Source organism: Temnothorax longispinosus, chromosome 2 (assembly GCF_030848805.1).
Source record: "Temnothorax longispinosus isolate EJ_2023e chromosome 2, Tlon_JGU_v1, whole genome shotgun sequence".
NCBI classification, from domain to species: Eukaryota; Metazoa; Arthropoda; class Insecta; order Hymenoptera; family Formicidae; genus Temnothorax; species Temnothorax longispinosus.
Genome location: NC_092359.1, coordinates 7,208,831 through 7,228,237, shown reverse-complemented (window position 1 = coordinate 7,228,237; position 19,407 = coordinate 7,208,831). Strand labels below are relative to the sequence as shown.

Below are 19,407 nucleotides of genomic sequence, written 5' to 3'. Positions count from 1 at the left end.
GTACAGCATTAGAAACTGTCTTCTGTACCTTTGTTATTTTGTTGAGTGTTATCGGTATAATTCAATATCACTGTAACCGCCGATGGCGGCGGCGGAGCATTTTCCTTCGGTACTGTCAGATGACGGCCGTTCCTGAGGTGATTGTTTGGTGTGGGTGATGGCGAGGGTCTTCTAGGTGGTAAAGGGGGACTCGAAACAATCCTCCGCGGCGGCACCGGCGAATTCGTGGGACTAGAATCATCTTCCTCATCCGAGTCGTCGCATATGAGACCGCAATTGCCGTTGCACAGCTCCATTATATCCTAAAACATTAGCAATAGGAAAAAAAACTGTTAACGCTGAATTCCGTTATATGGCTGAGAAAGTATTTACGTTCATACAAAAGTTGAATTAAATAACTTGACAATCCTAATTACCTCTATTATAAATGGAATGATTTAAAATTGTTGTATATTTATAGCTATAATTATATTACAGCTACTTCTGAATAAAATTACCTGAGGCGATAGAATTTAGATCATTCCACTATCAACACAAATAATCAGAAAGTTACATGCTTCGTCTTACATATCACAAAATAAGATGAGATTGCCGGTAAGATGAACTGACTTTCATATCAAGAGTAAAAAGGAAAATAAATTTACAAATGTCTCGAATTTAGATGACGAGGTTGCTGAACGTTTATAATAAATTACTTGCATGTACAAATAATTTTTAAATCTTTTTCTTTCTGTAGCGATAATATTACCTCTATTGTCAATCTTAAATCGTCTTGCAAACGAAGCTTTAACTCTTCCAGCAACATTAGATTAGATATTTCACTTTAAACGAGAAGATACATTATATGGAAAATTATGAAAGAACAAGCATGATGATTATGATCGTATGAAGATTTCGCGAGAAATGATAATTATACCACCTCTTTTAGTTCCAACTGAGGGAACATATGCGATTACTCTCCACGAGGTGACTTCCTGCGGTTAAATCTTCCTGAAGAATTCCTCGAAGCAAATAAAGCGATGAATCGTCTTCTGCCTTGAAGCTGTAGCGGTCGATCAACTATTTTTACTTTGAATTTTTACAAAATGTTGGCGTTCGAATCGTCGATATTATTTTTACAAGGAAAAATAATCCGCTTGCAAAAAAAAGGGGAAGATGTACAAGCACTGCTGCGATGGTCTACGAAGATACAAACAAAAGATCTTTTACGTTTTTGCGCGATTCGATGCAACAATCAATGTTCTCGTGTAAATTATTGAAACAATCTAAATCGCAAGAATAATCATTTCGTACTTCAACGACAAGTGGTTTCTCTATTGGCGTGTCGTCATCGCGCGAGAGAAAAAGTTCTTCATCGCGAACGAAGTGAAAACGTCGGTCGAGTGTCGTCAATCTCCTTCTTCCATTCGATGCAACCGTCAAATTCGTGAATCGTCAAATGCGAGTAACGTTAACGATAAAAAAAAATATGAGCGTAAATTACAAAGCGGTAGAAGCAGACGGTCATAATGCATGTTATCACTTACCTGTGACTGCGCGACTGTCGTGCGACTTCCTCCCAGTCAGAAGACATGTACATTACCGATTAGTTTGGATCATGCAGCGGGTAGTAGAGCAATGTGACCCCAGTGTGTGGATAACATTATATGAAATAAAAGTAAACGATCATGCGAACGGATATATAACAAAGTTGTCGTTCCCGGAGGTTCTCCCACTGGCTGCTGGAGGAGCAACCTGATGCAGAATCGTATTCAATAACGAAAACTAGAGAATCTAGCGTAGTAAGGGATATTTGCGTGGCGCATACACGGAGTGCAGAAGTAACTCGAAGTAAATGGCAATACAATTTTATTATAAAAAAAAATTATTCTCAAGTCCCTAGTATTTTACAATGGATAGTACGCTACTCGGCGAACGTACGCTAAAGTTACGTTTACGAGAATTGGTCCGATCTTACGCGGCGCACATACAGGAGGGGGCTTCGCAATTAGCAGCGTGCGCCCTTCATCGTATCGCTAATAACTAAAGCGCGAACGCGCTCTACGTGATCGTAATACGATCTGAAATAGCCGGGGTAAAGCTAAACGAGGTCTAAATTGACCAGTCCGCCAATAATTGTGCTATCGAATCAAATCGATTCCTTGCTTACACCGCAATGGGCTTAGTTGCATGCATTATGCGTTACAAAACTTTACAAAAGTGTCTTGCATTAAAAACGTACGTGTAATACCACAGCATTCGATTTAGCGCGCGACGACTGGTATATCGAAATTATCTGAAACGTCTTTTTCTTTCTTTTTTTCCCCTTTTCGGTACAGTGTATACGGAATAAATAATAAATTAATATTTTAACGTAAGGAAATAATATATAATAACGCTGGAAACGAACCGTTTCCATAATAATGCTGACGTTAACATGACATTACATTCGTGCCTATCGCAGCAGGTACACAATACGTTCTAACGTGGATGTATAACGATGTTGAACGGTCTATTCGAGTCCGCATGTTCAGTGCGTACTACCTTGCTCGATCATCGCATATTACATCGTTTCTCTTTTCCCTTATCGCTTAAAGGCTATATTTAAAGGCTTAACAGTACATATCTTTTCCTTTTCAATTTCGATATATGAGTCATAGAGCTGTTTTGTTCTCGATAAAGTAATCATTCGTTATCGTAGCACTTGAAGGTGTGGAAACGCGATAATAAATATTTCTTGACCGTTGAGTAATGTCGAGATAAATAATGTAAACGATTTAATGTGCAATTAAAAATAGATTGTAATTGATCGTTAACCGCGCGTTGGCGACAGTACTATTGATTATATTATACCTTAAATTATGTAAAATTTTTTAGCAATCTGCAAGTAATATCAGTTTCATCGCTTAATCATTCCCAATTAACGAAAAAGAAGTGCTTCTAAATATCGTGCTCATCCGTCTTGCAGTCTATCGAGCAGGTGAAAATTACAAATGCAATTTCAGTAGTGTGTTTATATTCAAATGTTTGCTCGCATGATCCATTTCCTTATGGATCTTTTTCTTATCCTTTGCATATATTGATTTAGATATAAGCCATATGTAATTATTTGTAAACCATATAATCTTATGCATAAATAATATACACAAAGATTTGTCACAAGCATCAAAATCGTCTGTTGCACATACTAAAAAAAAGAGCGCTTTTAAAATACGCATATGCACATGCATTATGAATTTTATGGACTGAAGAACTTTTGACGACGTAAGTAAATGTAATGAACCCACTTTGTGGTTGTGGATGCCCCCCTGGTACATTTCTCTCCGCTGATAAATTAACGCATTATATAAGCGCGCGTTTATATAAATCTTGATAATTCCTCATCGAATCTCTATTGGCTCATCGTATGTTAGGTAGAATTGTCCGGAAGCTATGATTGCGTATGCATAATCATAAATGACAGCGAAAATGGGTCATACACTAAGCCGTCGGCTTATAGCTTCCAATGAGGTGCAAGAAAAGCGAGTCTTACCTGAGAACCCCCGCGTAATTGATGAAATTTGTAATTATGCGATATAGACAATATAGATCTCAAAAAACGTGTTAGTTGCAAAAAATGCGCGATAGACAAGGCTGACCGATCGGCTAACGAACGATCATTCCGTAGGCTCGTTCGGTAATCTTGCAAAAAACACGGAAAAAAAAACACGGGAAAAGACAACGAACTACAGAACCATATAGCCACATCTTTGCAATTTGGTCCCCTCTTGGTCCCGGAAGTAGATCGATGCAAGTAGCTTCGCTGATACGTTACATGCCTAAAATTACTACCGCGTACCTGCCACGAGGTACGGCATACAGTCGCGATGATGGACGTACGAAGTGACGTGACACGTGTACACGACCGTGGGATAAACCGCGAGATCTCGTGTGAAATGTATGAGGCATTCTCGAGAATGAGGCATACTCTCTGCGAGAGGGGGGGGAGGGATGTTTGTTATACATAGAACACATTTAATAATGAAGGTGGATGCTATTCCTAGTCGGATACCTCGGTGTCGGGGTCGAGATCCCGCGTGGGGGTCGATGCGTTACTAGCAGACGCCGAATGCGCCCCGGGTCTGTGGGTTCTTCGCGGGTCGAACGGATCTACGACGATCTGCTCGGTGCCTTTAATCTCAGCTCGGCAAAACGGACAGCCCTGTCCTTCGGAATCCTGCAATCCGATCGAAGCACAACGTTAACGCACGCATGTATCATCGTAAAAACCTTCTGTTGTCGTAAATAATGAAGCAACAAGAGATATTTTTATCATAGCAATGTTTTATACGCCAAAGTGTAAAGCTGACTGTGAGTCAAACTAAATTATTACAGAAACATTTATCGATCGCTGAGAAGTGGAGATAAAGCTGGTAAGAGATTATATACTGCTACCTGCCAAGCTGTAAGGCATGGAGTACAGAGAAGGTGGCCGCATGGTTCTATCCTTACGTCCTTGTCATGCTCGGCGCAGATCTTACACAGCTGGAATGTGCTACCCATCTCGCAATATAATTCGTACTGTTCTGCCGTCACTTTGATGTGCTCCTCCGGCGTCGGTTGCACCGCCCATGTCAAGTCCGGATTTATATTTCGGCCGTCCGGGTATAAGTAGCTGCAAATCGATCTTCGAATATGTATTCGTGAAATCTTTATGGTACGTAAACCTGGACAGGTAAACGGCAATAACTTGGCCGGTATAGGTCAACGGTATACTCACAAGCCTTCCCGGTAGCCGTCCAATAACGCTTGGCATAAACTCTTGTTATGCGGTATAGTTTGTAGGATATCACCGTCAGACGTGACGTAACCGATTGCCCATTGTCCCAGCCTCGTGCAACTTAACCGAAATACGTAGCTCCCAGGCTTGGTAATGCAATATTTTTGCAAACGGGCTTTCACCTCGTCGTACGTGAGGAAAGCCACGTAGCCAGGATGCGTCACAGCCAGAATTTTCCAATTTCGCAGGAGAGTCGACCACGGTTGAAACAGCCTTGAAAAGTCGCACAACGTATTACAAGTGTATCCAAGATGTGCGAGACTGACTCGGAATCGTCACGACCGAGGCTCGATAAAGCTAAATTAGTTGGCTATAAATTTGCGCTTACCTCGTGAATACGTCGAATTCAAAGTTGGAAATGTAATCGTTGCACGTCAAATCTATCGTGGATTTCAGTGCCATCGCTTGTAGTCCTGAGCTAATTGGATGAACCTGATTCAACTCGTGTCTGAACACCTTCCACGGTACCAATGTACTGAAAGCAGATTAAAGAATAAGATTAAAAAATCATTCTTCCTTATTATACATAGGATTAAATCATACGACTCAATAAATAATTTTTAAGTGTACCTTAGAACAATTACAGCAGTTTGATCACTTTTTTATTCTAGATTAGTTTTTATATATACATGAGTTTTATATTGTATTAAGTTGTTACAAAAGATTTGTCATATTTGTCAAACGGGGTAAGAAGTAAAATCGAAGTAGAATATTATATATCATGTGCAAAGTGAATTCTTTTATTCATCTTTAAAAGCTTTTTTTTCCAGAATACTTTTTTTCTTATGCAATAAATGACGATTTTACATCGACATTCCCGTTCCAAGATTCATTACCGAATTTGCTGTTGAGATTAATATCGCGAATTGTGAAACGTTTACGTTTCGTGAGCCTCTTCAAATTATTAACTCCATACCGCGCCCAAGGATGACTTCAATCAAACTCTCCCCCGACCCTATTAACTTTATACTAACTCCAATTAACTTGGTCACTAATTAAATTAAATTATTTAACAGTAAACTTTCTAGTCGCATTATTTGCCATCCGTAATTTCTAATTTTTCTTTTCGCGTATCAAGCAATCAAGTATTGATCGAGTTGATCGAAATTCGTTCGAAATAATTCTAAGAATGACTCGTGTTGTTCCTAATCCAATCTTCTTTTCCATATTAAATAAAAAACTAATAATTAACTAAAAATCAATCGTCGACTAAGTTAATCGGAATTAATCGAGTCACCCTAGGGCCCCAAGATGTTTCAATCCGCTATTGATATCCGGGTACTCGCGAATAATTCTAAAAATGACTCGTTCCTAATCCAATCTTCTTTTCCATATTAAATAAAAAACTAATAATTAACTAAAAATCAATCGTCGACTATAAGTTAATCGGAATTGATCGAGTCACCCTAGGGCCCCAAGATGTTTCATCCGCTACTAATATCCGGGTACTCGCGAATAATTCTAAGAATGACTCGTTGTTCCTAAACCAATCTTCTTTTCCATATTAAATAAAAAACTAATAATTAACTAAAAATCAATCGTCGACTAAGTTAATCGGAATTGATCGAGTCACCCTATATAGGGCCCCAAGATGTTTCAATCCGCTACTGATATCCGGGTACTCGCGAACCGGCGCCTGGCGCACATGCGCGTTAAAAGTCGCTCCGCCGCGCGCCGTTCGGCGCAATAGTTCACGGTTCAGCGTGACTGGTCAGTGTGAAACAGCGATTGCCGGCGATCAGTTCGTGTGATATTTTCGGCGCTCGTTCAGCTCGTTTTTGCGTTTCTCAGCGGTAAGCGAAAACTCGTCCCGTCTTATATTAGCGGGTGCGCGAGATTCGCGGTGACGTTTACGAGAACCGGCATCGAGGAAATATCTCGCGGAGATATAACCGAGACATCGAGCGCGGAGTTAGGCGTAGATTCCACGCTAGGAGCAATCGCCGGCCAGTCATCTCTCCGCGAGGTTGAGCCGGCGGACGATAGATGGCCACCATTCGCGGAATTCTGCGCGCTACACACGTCGATACTCGCGATTACATCCGAATATCGAGAATAGGAATGGACGATGTCGGAACAATTAATTTATTCAAATAAATGATTTAAAAAAAAAACATAATTTTTCATAATGGATAATATCTCGAAAACATGGTGATAATCTATTAATTCGTAATTTCTCTCTGTATAGATGATTAATATTAAACAGTTTAAAAGGTGACTTTGATCAAAGTTTGATTAATTTAATCGATAATTAATGCGCCAGTATTTACAGTAAAATTTATAATTATGTAATTTGTTGTTTTTAATTTAATCTCTCTTTTCAAACTAAATAAAAAAATTAACAATTTTATTCTCGTTAATAAAATGTTGATATTTTTCACCAGTCAATTAAGTTAATCGAAGTTTGATCGAATACTCAAGGGCTTAGATACGATAAACGAGAATAAGAAATAACAGGAGGAATTAGAAACAGAGAATTAATTTCGACACGTAGGATGTCTCGGTCCACGATAGATGAGCAAATTTATATGTTCGCCATATGTTCCGGTAACAAAATTTAATAACGTCAAACGAAAAAAAATCGATATAACAATTCACTGAATTTCAAAACCATCGAGGAACCGATCGATTTCGTAACGAAAAAAAGAGCAACCAACATCGATCGATTAATGACTTTTGCCTTTTGCCCATCCTCAATTCAGGATTATCCGTGCGACGGAAAAGTACCGCTTTGCAATCGAAACAGAATCCACTACTCCGAATTTCATCAAAAAATCTATCCACCTCTCAAAGTATCTCGATCTCGATATTAAATAATATCGTATAAAAAGAGATGAGAGTTCTCCCCTCGAATCAGAATAAAATGTAAATATGTAAGATATGTAAATTTGTATTGTAAATTTAGTATTATTGCAAATTTTTGTATGTGTTTGACAAATGTCCAATGTTCGATGTTTTATCGTCGATCTAGCCTTATTGTCTTATTTCATACAACGGAATTACCCAGTCATCTTGTTTCAATGGCAACTCATATATCCGTCCGGACGTAATCGTCTCGTTTTACGATTTGCTTATATATCACGATGGTTTTACGCAATTTCCAAACCCGGTCATTACGTTATACGAATTATTTGGTCCAATTGGTCAAGCGCAAGGAAAATCGAGCCAAATACCACCCACATTTATTTCAAACGATGCAATTCGAGAGCTTTATTTTGTGAATTACACTGCTATTTATTTCAACGAAATATTCATTTCATTTATATCTTTGTAATTATACATATTTACGGTAAATTAACAGCCCGCAGCTTGTAATGGAAATTCTTTCCGTACATTTACGTATTTTGAATAACAACTGTTTAATTATTTGTAAAATTCACCATTTTCATATTTCTTTAATGTAATATAATTTAATAATGAAAAACACATTCGCGGAAATGTAAATAATGTCGATAATACTCTTGAATCTCGTTGTCTCCATTTTTACAATATAATACAATATTTTTACAACAAAATGCAATTCTATATTTTTACAATATGATACAATAATTGAACATAAATTCGCGTAAATGCTACAATATAATCTTTTCTCCTACATGTTCCTCCTACATGTTGAGAGAACAGAACAATCGTGGGAAAATAGTGAGTAAGTCGCGAGGAGATAAAGTTCCCCGAATTATTTTTGTTAACGGGGGATTGAACTCATAATATTATCCCTCCCCCCCCCCCTTCCCTTCCTGTATCGGCAGTTTCAGGAGCGGGGCCTCCGGCACACCGGAAATGCGCATTATAAAATTCATGCTACCCACCGGATTCGTGCACTTAGCCCGAAATTTCGCAGGCACGTAATTTGATAATTGCTTCTTCCCTCCCCACTCGACGGTTGCATCATTTCCCCCGTTAGCTAACGATAAACACCAATCTGACGATCACAAATAATTACCGTCGAAATGATCCGTTTGTGAAAATTATTGCGATTGAAACTCGAGGGAGATGGAAAAATCGCGAGAAATTTTCCAGACACTTTATTCGACTCGATTGCTTTTCATAATACCAATTTAATCGTAATAGCTTGGAGTGCGCTCTCGATATTGCACGTATCATTTCATCCTGATTACTCGCCGAATTAAGAGAACCTCACAAAAATTTTATTACAGAATATCGCTTCATTGTGCTTTCTGCGTCTTTTTGGCTTTTCGCGTGCTTCAGCGTGAAAATAATCGCGATATCGAGAGCGATTTTTAAAGAGCAAAATGATGCATACTAAAAGCACAAATATTATTATTTTATCACCAAGTCTTTCAACATGATTTTAAACTAGATTTCAATTTTCTCAAATTATCGAGCGCTTCCTTTTGCAAAGCTTACGATGTTTCAACGTAATTATTTATTGTCCGTTTATATAAGGAAAAACACAAAACATGAAGCACATTTACTGTCCTCGTTTTTTAATTAATGCGACTTACGGCTAATGTAGATGTAGAAAATGAATTAACGTCGAATTGTGAAAACATAAAAAAAATACGATAATCGAATTAACATTTGCAAAATGAATTATCTGTCACTCGCGATCTGTCAACGCTGATTATCTATTTGCCATTTTGAGAACTTTCAACGCGATTGCAGTTGCGGCAGCGATGAGCGGAAACAAGGATTACAAGTCGGCCACGTCGATTTACGACTTCACGGCGAACTCCATCAGAGGAGAGGAAGTCCCTTTGTCCAAGTAAGCATGAACCCGACACTGTGTCGGGCGTAAACATCGTGTTGCGGAAAAGATGTAATATCATCTGTCGTTGGTTCAGATATGAAGGCCACGTGTGCTTGATCGTAAACGTCGCCTCGAAATGCGGCCTCACGCCGACGAATTACAAAGAACTCAACGAACTGTACGACGAGTACGCCGAATCCAAAGGTAATTCTTGCGCTACGAAGAAATCTATAGAAAACTATTCCGTGCGACGATTAAATATTTCTTATTATTCGGCAGGATTACGAATTCTAGCATTCCCCTGTAACCAGTTCAACGGGCAGGAGCCGGGAAATAGCGAGGACATTTGCAGCTTCGCCGATCGTCAGAAAGTAATTCCTCCCCCCCTCCCCCCGTTCACGATCTTTCGCGGAATATATGCGACTAATACTACACGCGAGCGTTACTTCTGTAGTAACTTATGATAATAATTCACCCGTTTACGCGGAGTAAATTATCGTAAGTTACTACAAAATCCCGTTTACGCGAAGGAAAATCCCGTTATGTATACGCGAAGGAATTATCATAAGTTACTACAGAAATAACGCTCGCGTAAACGTAGTATAAGAAAAATAATATTCTATTTGACTAAAAAAGAAAAATTAATAGTATAATATTATTTTGTAATTGTATAATGAGAGCAACGACGATAGAGTTTATATTGTGAACGCAGACAAAAATCGCTTGCCTTCCTTGAGAAATGAACTAATATTTATGTATTTCGATATTTTTTCCACAGGTAAAATTTGATTTGTTCGAGAAAATCGACGTGAACGGAAATAATACGCATCCTCTGTGGTCATATCTGAAGAAAGAACAAGGTGGCCTGCTAGGTAACTTCATAAAATGGAACTTCACCAAGTTCATCGTCAATAAGGAGGGCAAGGTCGTCGAACGACACGGCCCTAACGTGGATCCCCACAAGCTGAAGAGTTCTCTCGAGAAATATTTTTAAATCGTTTCTTTTCATATGATTTTCTAAGGTAGATATTCCTTGTAGTTGGGATGAATTAAATGTTGGATTTTACATAATGTATGAGTAGATTTTCGATATCTCTGCGTACGTATATATCTAAATATAAAAACATATTTTTTTTCCTCTTATACATTACAACAAGCTATTTTTGAGTACTTTTTCGAGGTATTTACACATCAGGTAGGCATATATTTTATGTTACGTAACATGATGTAATGTGATTATGAATTGTTTAACTGGAAATCAATATTACGTATATATTTGCACATTCCTTATTTTTATACATTCATAAAAGTTCTATTTAAGACAAATCCTCAAATTTAATATTAGCTTTGCTTCTATGTATACCACTTACTACTAAATTACATCACTGATGTTAATTTTGTCTCTTGTTCTTCATCTCTCTCTCCTATAATAATTAGCATCAATTATTACCTACACAGGTTTGTACCGGCAAAATTACGATTTCGACATGTGTGCTATGTTTGGCATCATGTTATTAAAGGTACTAAGATATTAGATGATTAGACTTAAATCCGAAATATCTTGTTATAACACAAAGCTATTTTACAATGGTGTAAGAAATAAATAAAACTGTTTCATGGATACACGCTTATTTAAACTCCCAAACACAAGTTACATCTCGAAAATTACAAAAATATATCTAAATTGTAAATTACGATATATTTGCGACTCGGGGGAAGGAAGACGAAGCTCCGATACAAATCTCGTTTTGTCGGCACGGGACAATCGCTGGCTCACATTCGCATTATTTTCGGCTTTACAATTCTCGTATAACGCGGAAATTGCATGTTGCGCGTCAAAGGGGGTCAAAATCGATGTTAAATTCCGACACGGTTGTAGTGCACGCTTGAGAAGCGCGGAATTGCTATTAATTAATTTGGAAACTTCGAACTAACGCGTGTCCCCGAGGGGAATGAAACGTAAGCCGATACATTTGTTCAACTGTCACAATAGTAACGCCAACGTGAATGAATGTAATTTCACTCACGCGCATACAACACGCCCACTCCTCTTTCGTCGCGATAATTAGCGACGGCGGTCACTTTCATGCGGCGTTTACGCTTGTTCGGCGACCTTGTCTGTTTACGGTGTCACCGGCAACACTATACTTTTAGCTTAATTGGGCCTTTCCAAGCGTTCCCGCATGATGCGGCGCGGGACAATTTATCCGTTTAGATTACTCTGGAAGATGTGCCGCACATTTCCTCTTTCCAATTCTTTTCATTTTTGTGTCCTAATTTCGATAACGTTTTTGTCGTTCCCTTCTGTCAAGCACGAGAGAGATAATTGTGCTTCGCTTCGCGGACCATGATTTTACTGGGAGATTTTCCAATTTGTGAGACTCGCCCTATCTCTTATCTATTTAAAACGCCGGAGTATTAGCAGTCCCTATTGAAAAGGGTTTCCCCCCAGGGAAGGGAAGCTTCTCGTTTAAACAGCCAAATCCAATCTACCTTCGTAATCCGAATCACGTCGGATAATTCGAAAGCCTCGGAGCATTAGTTCCTGCAGCCGTTCCAGCCGTTCCAGGCTCCACGGTCGGCGAGATACTTATCACCGACGTATCGAAAAGTCGTTAAAATTAAGATCGGACGTTCCGAGTGGGAGGAACTCGCCGCGTACATCACGCTCGTGTCCGATTTATCTGCCGAGTATCGAGCCCGGGGAGTGTTCCTCTCGCGGTAATTTGTCGGTGGATGTTGTGTGAGATGCCCGTATACACACATTGACATACACACACACAGGTGTGCCGATAGCAGGACAAGGGTAAGCGTGACGCACGTTCGCCGTCCTGAATTCGCATCCCCGCACCGACGACGGCGACGATGACGGTGACGACGACGACGACGACGACGATCAAAATGGATCGTGCCCGATCATAATCTCGGTTACCACAGGCGCGCCGTATAATACACGCGCGTACGCACGTGTGCGTGAGGGTGCACATGGTTAATGTACAAAACGACGTTAGAGAGACGCTAACGCTATAATTAGTCGTCCTTGCCTGCCGACTTGATCCCCCGAGGCTTCGCCTCCATTCATAGAACCGTCGCTTTCCCGACGTCATCGCTTCCGAACGTGACGTCTCATTCCACACCGCCGCGGGTCGAAATTCCACCCTCGCGCGCCCGCCGACGACCGGGAAAGAAAAAAAAAATTTTTTTTTTGCGCCACGTCTCGATTATTTAACGTCAGCGCCACGCTGAAATAGCCTCCCCTATATGGCCTCGCGAATATAGAGGAGAAAAGGAAAACGAAAAATTCATTCGCTCTCTCTCCGTTCCTTCTATTGGAAATTTTTCATTGGAAATGAAATCAATTCGCTCGTAAGTCAATCTCTCTCGGGATCGTCGGTCGTCGGGTATACTATTAGACATCTATAGCTGTAAAAATTCTACTGAAAATAAGCGGAATGAAATTTCTATACGCATCAGAAGAGAGAATGTCCGTGACTAAAACAAACAGTATGACGAAATTGCGGGATTTATTTTCTTCGATTGCATGTCACGCGTATAAAAAAATGATTGACTGACTTTCAAGTTGTTCGTTCGACAGCCCGAAACTCTCTCTCTCTCTTTCCTCTTTCTCGTGACACCGTAATCTTGGTTATCAGGTCTCTGCGGGGGCACGTAAACGAGATGATATAACAGAAGCGGGGAAAGGTTCCGAGCATTTATGGGGAATCCAAGCAGGCTCAATATGTCATCGGGGGAGACCTTTGAAGGTTGAGAAACTATATAGGCAAGAATAGGAGGCCGAGCCCACATATGCGGGGCGAGGCCCGCATAAAGCGTGGCAGATTAATCTCTTTCTCTTGAAGCGTGTATCGATTTTAGAGAAAAAAAGAAAGAAAAAAGGACGGTTTAAGTAAAAGTTATAGGGTACCAAGAGGGACATTTATAGCGGCCGCGCCAGTTTTATATAAGTAAATGACGTCACACGGAGAGCTCACGTCATTTCCCAGAACTGTCAATGACAAGCCCTTTCCCTCTGACCATGAATAAAAGTTACTTGAATTATCCCCCCCCCCCCATCCCTCCTGGAACCTCAGCTGCTCTGTCGCACGGCGACGTAATTAAACGTCGAAATGCAAGATAGAAAACAAAAGACACGTCTCGTATTCGTAGTGCCGGGATTCCGTCCTAATTCCCAAATGCCGATCGAAATGAGAAGACATAAAAATTTCGGTCAAGCTCTTAAAATCAAACTGCCAAACAGGTCAAACCCTCAATCGTGACGAGATAAAATGGAAAACGACGGATCGGTCTATTCGACGTCGTTCTTCATTTCATTTTGTCGTGATTGCGTGAAAGCCAGAGGGCTTAACTTTGAAAGCGACCGCGAAGAAAGGAGGAATCGCAAAGAGAAACGAAGGGCACAACACGGATTTCTATTAACTCCGTTTAATTCACTCGCCTTCGCCGCCGAAGCCACCCAGTGCCGTGCCGTGCCGTGCCGTGCCGCGCGAAGGACGTGAGGGATTGATCGATAGCGGGGTGACGTAAAGGATCCCCTGAATTGGTCATTTATCGCCCGTAAGGGCTAATGTTGACGTTGTCAACATCAACGGAGCGTTTAAACGCTCCGCCTCGGCGGAGGTGGGAGCCAGGTTCCATGAACGTACGCCATCGTACATATGTATATCGGTATTATCGGTCGTATATCGGCGCGAACGAGTTTATCAGCAAAGTTCAGCCGTCAAAGGCATCTAATTTCAACTTTAACCCTTTTCCGCCCACGCGGGCGTATACGAGTCCTCCCCTTGCCCCTGTCTCCCACTCCACGGCAGCGGCGGCGGCGGCGGCGGCGGCGGCGACAGCATCCTTCTCCCGCGTAAGATCCAGATGCAATTACGCAATGCGCAGTAAAAATACATCCGCGGAAAATGTCAGTGGAACGGCTGGAATTACGTTTCAAGGATGCTGCGTCCGTTCAAAAGGTTCTGCATGCTCGCGTGAACCTCTGTGACACGAGCACCTCCTCCCTCCCCCCTGCCCCTTTGCCCCTCCCTTCGTCTCTCTCTCTCGACGGGGGCAACGACGGCGACAACAATGGTGTTCCCGTTAGGGACAGCGTTATCGGCGTATCCGATCGAACGCGTTTTCCTCGGGATTATTTCCGGTCTGACATTTCCGATATCGTCGCACATAAATGTCGTTGCTCTAACGAGGCTTGTCTTCGTATATGCGAGAGACAATAAGCGAACGTCACCTCGGGACGATCCAGGTACACGTGTTGTGGAGAGAACGAGGAGGAATTTATATTGAACTTCAAATCAAAGAGATTTTTTTTTTAACGAAATACTTGCTCCGTTAAAAATCAAGCCAAAGTTGACGAAGAGAAAGGAAAAAAAAGCTAGCGAATCGATTTATAGAAAACTATCAATGTTGGTACCTGCAGGATCACCGTGAACGTACTTCCCTACTTAAAAAAAAAAAAAAAAAAAAAAAAAAAGAGAGAGAGAGAGAGAGAGAATTCAGTTCCAAAAAAAACTTAGGAAGAGGAGGGAGAGGCGCGAGTCGACGCAATTTCCGTCGCGCGCGTGATGACGCCTAACCGGCTCGATCTCTCGAGGAAACCTAACCTAACCTCCCGCCGATAAACGTGGGCCGGCGAGAGCGACTCTTCCCCCCCCCCTTCCTCTCCTACCCGCAGCTCCGCTCCGGGAGCGCCGATTCATGCGACTCCGCTCGTTTTAATTCGCCTTAATCGCGACGTCACGTCCCCTTCCTTCCGCTTCGACTCACGTGCGGATGTGAGCTTAACTCGCCGAACGGGTAGGGCAGGGTAGGGAGGGGAGAAAGGGGGAAGGGGGTGGGGAAGGGACTGACCACTACAGGCCGCGACCGCCTTTCGACGGTCGCACCGACAATATGCCGACATACGCGTGCGTGATGTACGACCGCGTGACCGGCGTGACGGATTCCTCTCCGATCTGTCTCGGGATCTCAAATTCCCCCTCCCCTCGCGCGTCTTCTCGAGATGAAGATTCGGGACGAAGGTGATCGAGATCGTCGGCGAGAGATCGGATTATCAGTGAGAATTTCTCACACCGCGTAAATCAGTCGATCCGATCTTATCGCCAATCAACGTGTACGTCAGTTTGCTCTGTATTCATAACTGTAGAAAACTAAACTCAGACACACACGTTTCTCTGTTTAGAAAATTCAATATTTTGCGCAATTTGGCTTTGCAGTCGGAATTACTACAATCGTTGTAACTGTCATACAGCGGGGATGTCAAGTGACTCGCGTATACGTAATGATAGAGTCTTGAGAAGATATAAAAATATTTAAATATGAGAAACTATAAAATATGAAAGTTATGAAATCCGAGGATTTTGCAAGTTGTAATTGGATCCACTTCTGCAATAAGGAAACCAAGCCATTTTCGTGATTTTTAGTTCTGTATTGTGGACAAGGGTTTTTTTTCTAAAAAACGTATATTACACATAGAATTGTATTTGCGGAGGACTGGTAGTTCGGTCATTATTTTTTAGATATAACGTTGGCGTAGAATTTTGCTTCTAATGTTTCCGCGAAATTTGCTCTAGCGGAAAAGTACGGTTTCGGAGTTGGTTCCGCATTGCAGAACTGCGTCCAATTAATATCAACTGTAACGCACCTGGAGCTGCGACGCGCTAAACAAAGTTTAGATTTTACCGTACACAATTTAATCTGTCAGATTAAAAAGTATCTTAATCAAATCGGAGAGAGTTTGGCGACAACTCAGAGGAAAAAGAGAAAAAAAAACAACAAGAGAGCTCAGCAACTTTCTTAACAGTGTTTTTTGCTTAAAAATTTTTTAGAAACTTTTATTACGCCCGCATACAAAATTTTTGACACACTTTTATGTACTGTAATTTTCTTTATTTTGATAAAAACTTTAATAACATTTTTCAAATCTTATTACTTTTTGTATAAAATATAGAGAAGCAATAGAAGCTTGAATCTTAGCGAGCGCCACGTGTAAGTATAAGTCCGTGATATAAGTTTAAACGCAACAAGAGGGATGGATGGGGATAAAGAAGGTATGATACGAAAAGAGAGAGAGAGAGAGAGAGAGAGAGAGAGAGAGAGAGGAAGCCGCAGGGAGGAGAGTTTTTATTAGAAAAAAATCAAGCGCGTCCTTTTTAATTAATCCCCCCATAAAAATAAAATCTGAAAATAAAAAAATGCCATTTACAGGCTAAACGTCTGCTCTCTTCCCTTCGGGAGATTAATATTTTAAAAAAATATTAAAAGACGAGTAATTTTTATCATTATCTGTTATTCTTCTATTACATTGTAAATAGACCAAACTGCTGGACTCTTTCGTGAATGATGACTCGCGTACCGCGTTTAATTGCGAATGACACTTCTCTGTCGGACCCCCATTTGTGTTGTTGGTCGGACCGGAAGATAAAACTTGGCGCGATCCCGGGGGACGTGCCCGGTTAGTTACGACACTGTCACGAGCTGTGCGTGTTGCTCGCAAGCTTAAAAGAGCCGGCATTGTGTACGCACACGCCCGGGGACCGGATGTTCGCGGATCATTTGACCGGAAACTGAAGGTTCGCGCATCGGCGTAATCGAGGCGGCTCGCCGCATGCTAATCGCGCTGCAATCGTCCGCATCCTATATGTTGTGAACTATAATACGTTGCGAAATGCCAGACCGTTCTCCGACAGAGAAAACATTACGCTAGATTCTAAATAAGGCACGTTTCTAAATAGAGCGCATTTCTAAAAGGGAAAAAAACTACGATTAATACTGTATTTTCCTTCGTTCTTATATAAGGTAAGCAAAATAAATTAAGTACACATTCGTGTGCGTGACTAAAATGTGTTATCTTTTATATTTTGTATAGTGATAACATTTGGAATCATCCCAGTTTTTTATCGAAGGTTTTCGCGCGACACTTTGATAATATAATAAAAGTTGAATCGTTAAGAATTAAGAAAATCAATTTTTCCAACATGTATGGAGGTCTTTTCACTGGTTTGCTTAACCGTCATATTTTATGCATTTCAGGGCATAGAAGCGAAATTTATTCCGCAGAAAGACTGTCGTTATCCCGGTTTTTACGTAATCGTGTTTGAATAGTGAATTTTTCTCACGCATCGTTCTATAAATTCTATAAAGCGTGGAATTATTTATATCTTTATGAATAATAAAACAAGGAGTCTTTGTTCCCCTTTAAGTATTACTCATTGTCAGAAACAGTATATCACAATGGTACACTGCAACGATTCTTACAATTATTTACTGCGTTTAATTAATACGCCCAGGGAGAAATAACGAACCAGTGCTTTATGCGTATACTAAAGCTATAAATAATGATTTCTCCTGCCTCTCTCTTTTCCCTAAGCACTAATAAATTACAACATTATTGTGCCGTACTTTGTTGAAATTAGAAGGAATAAAGAGAGGTAAAGAAGATATTACTTTACAAATTATGAAGCGCAATGTTGTCATTTCATTAATACTTTAAGAAGTAATACTTCGGAAACACTAACATCTCTTTATGAATGAATGAAACAGCGATGTGCGCATGTAAGATTACTGCGTTCAGACACGATTATTAAAAAGAAAACAAAAAACAAGTGCGACAATTTTTAATCAGTCAGAGACTCAATAAACCTCTACGCCAGAAAGTGCACGGAACGAGAGATACGCGGGCTCGAAAGAAATCGCGCGGAAGACGACTCCGGTTGCTCGAGATTTATCGCCGAAAGTTAACGGAGAGGTCGCGGAAAAGGGATCGCCGTCCTCGGGAGGAGGAGGCGGCAGATTGCGAGAGGCGCCCGCGGTTGACGCGGGTTGACGTACGCGGGACGTACCGATATCGACGCGCATGTTCAAAGTTCGACGTTCCGACGAAGCGAGCGTCGCGAGCGAGAACGCGTGCAACGAAATACGAGCGACGTGCGCCGCGCCGCGCCGCGTCCGCGCCCGCGCCCGCGCCGGGCAAACGGTCATTCATGAATTGACTCGTCTCTCCCGCTCGGGCGTTTATTTATATACCGGCCGACACATAAGTCGCCGTCGCCGCCGCCGCCGTCGCTGTGCCACGCGGCCGCGATGCAACGACGCGACGAGAGGCGAGGCGGGGTCCGCGACATTTTCCCATTAATTCCGTAAGAGCGCGTCCGCGGGTGACGATAACGGTCGATACCGTATCGGGGACGATCGCGCGGGCGAGCGGGCGGCCGCAAGGTCGCCGGATGTAGCGCGCGCACGTACACCGGAAGTGGACTCGCGCGTAAGGTGTGTGAGCCCTGCTTCTCCTCTCTCCTCCTCCCTCCCGCGGATCGAGAGAAGTGCATGCAAGTGCATGTGCCAATGCGATCGTGGAAGAAGGCGCGCCTCGAGAAGGAAATTGGAATGCGAGAATTTTGGTGGTCGCTTGCAATTTAGAAATATCAAGGCATAAACGGGCTGTCTCCCTCTTCTTTTCAACAGAAACATGTGTATATTTAACGCTAGAAACTGTTAGATAGCGAATCTCTGTGTCGTTAGTCACATACGTGGAACAGTGATTAAAATGATCAATTGCATGCGGACGGCTGAATTCGGTATTTCCTCGTCGGGTAATCTTTCGTCGGAATCACGGGATTTGTAAGAATTAAATGGGAAGGCTAGTCGCGCGGATGAGCGACTATAGCGAGAAATAAACTTTGGCAAATATTTTGGGAGTCACGTTCAACAAGTAATTCTATACGAGCTTTATTATCCTTTTTTTCTTTCATGTCCTGCGGCTGACACTCTATTAATACGCCATTGTGCTAACCCTCGACTCCGGTGGGCGGTGATGCTATGCCAGGCTATGGAATCGATAGAAAATTAGCCTTCGGCCGCCATAACGAAAATAGAGAGA

The 19,407-nt window shown here is 41.5% G+C and overlaps 2 protein-coding genes across 7 annotated transcripts in view; one reads left to right on the top strand and one right to left on the bottom strand.

Annotated features, from left to right (window-relative positions):
* Cbl (E3 ubiquitin-protein ligase CBL-B) overlaps positions 1-19,407 on the bottom strand; it is a 28,536-nt gene that overhangs the window by 3,968 nt on the left and 5,161 nt on the right. For 2 of the 5 annotated variants that reach the window (XM_071769919.1, XM_071769920.1), the window contains exons 2-6: positions 5,127-5,273; positions 4,739-5,011; positions 4,411-4,645; positions 4,031-4,195; positions 29-302 (exon numbers count right to left, since the gene is read on the bottom strand). In XM_071769919.1, coding sequence (XP_071626020.1) covers positions 29-302; positions 4,031-4,195; positions 4,411-4,645; positions 4,739-5,011; positions 5,127-5,273 — 1,094 coding nt within the window. The remainder of the gene's footprint in view (positions 1-28; positions 303-4,030; positions 4,196-4,410; positions 4,646-4,738; positions 5,012-5,126; positions 5,274-19,407) is intronic. The other 3 variants (XM_071769921.1, XM_071769922.1, XM_071769923.1) reach the window with 3 other exon arrangements.
* On the top strand, positions 6,450-11,130 carry LOC139808210 (glutathione peroxidase-like 1). 2 transcript variants are annotated; one of them, XM_071769939.1, is made up of 6 exons: positions 6,476-6,591; positions 8,548-8,639; positions 9,425-9,524; positions 9,604-9,713; positions 9,789-9,880; positions 10,288-11,130. In XM_071769939.1, the coding sequence occupies exons 2-6, from the start codon at positions 8,579-8,581 to the stop codon at positions 10,501-10,503; spliced, it is 579 nt and encodes a 192-aa protein (XP_071626040.1). In that variant the 5' UTR covers positions 6,476-6,591; positions 8,548-8,578; the 3' UTR covers positions 10,504-11,130. The 2 variants fall into 2 exon arrangements, with proteins under 2 accessions (XP_071626041.1, XP_071626040.1); XM_071769940.1 differs by lacking the exon at positions 8,548-8,639 and having other exon boundaries at positions 6,450-6,591.

Coding starts and splice junctions, on each gene's coding strand:
- LOC139808210 (XM_071769939.1), top strand. CDS start 8,579: ATGCGCATTATAAAATTCATGCTACCCACCGGATTCGTGCACTTAGCC. Junction 9,525..9,603: donor GAGGAAGTCCCTTTGTCCAA/GTAAGCATGAAC, acceptor TCGTTGGTTCAG/ATATGAAGGCCACGTGTGCT. Junction 9,881..10,287: donor GCTTCGCCGATCGTCAGAAA/GTAATTCCTCCC, acceptor TTTTTTCCACAG/GTAAAATTTGATTTGTTCGA.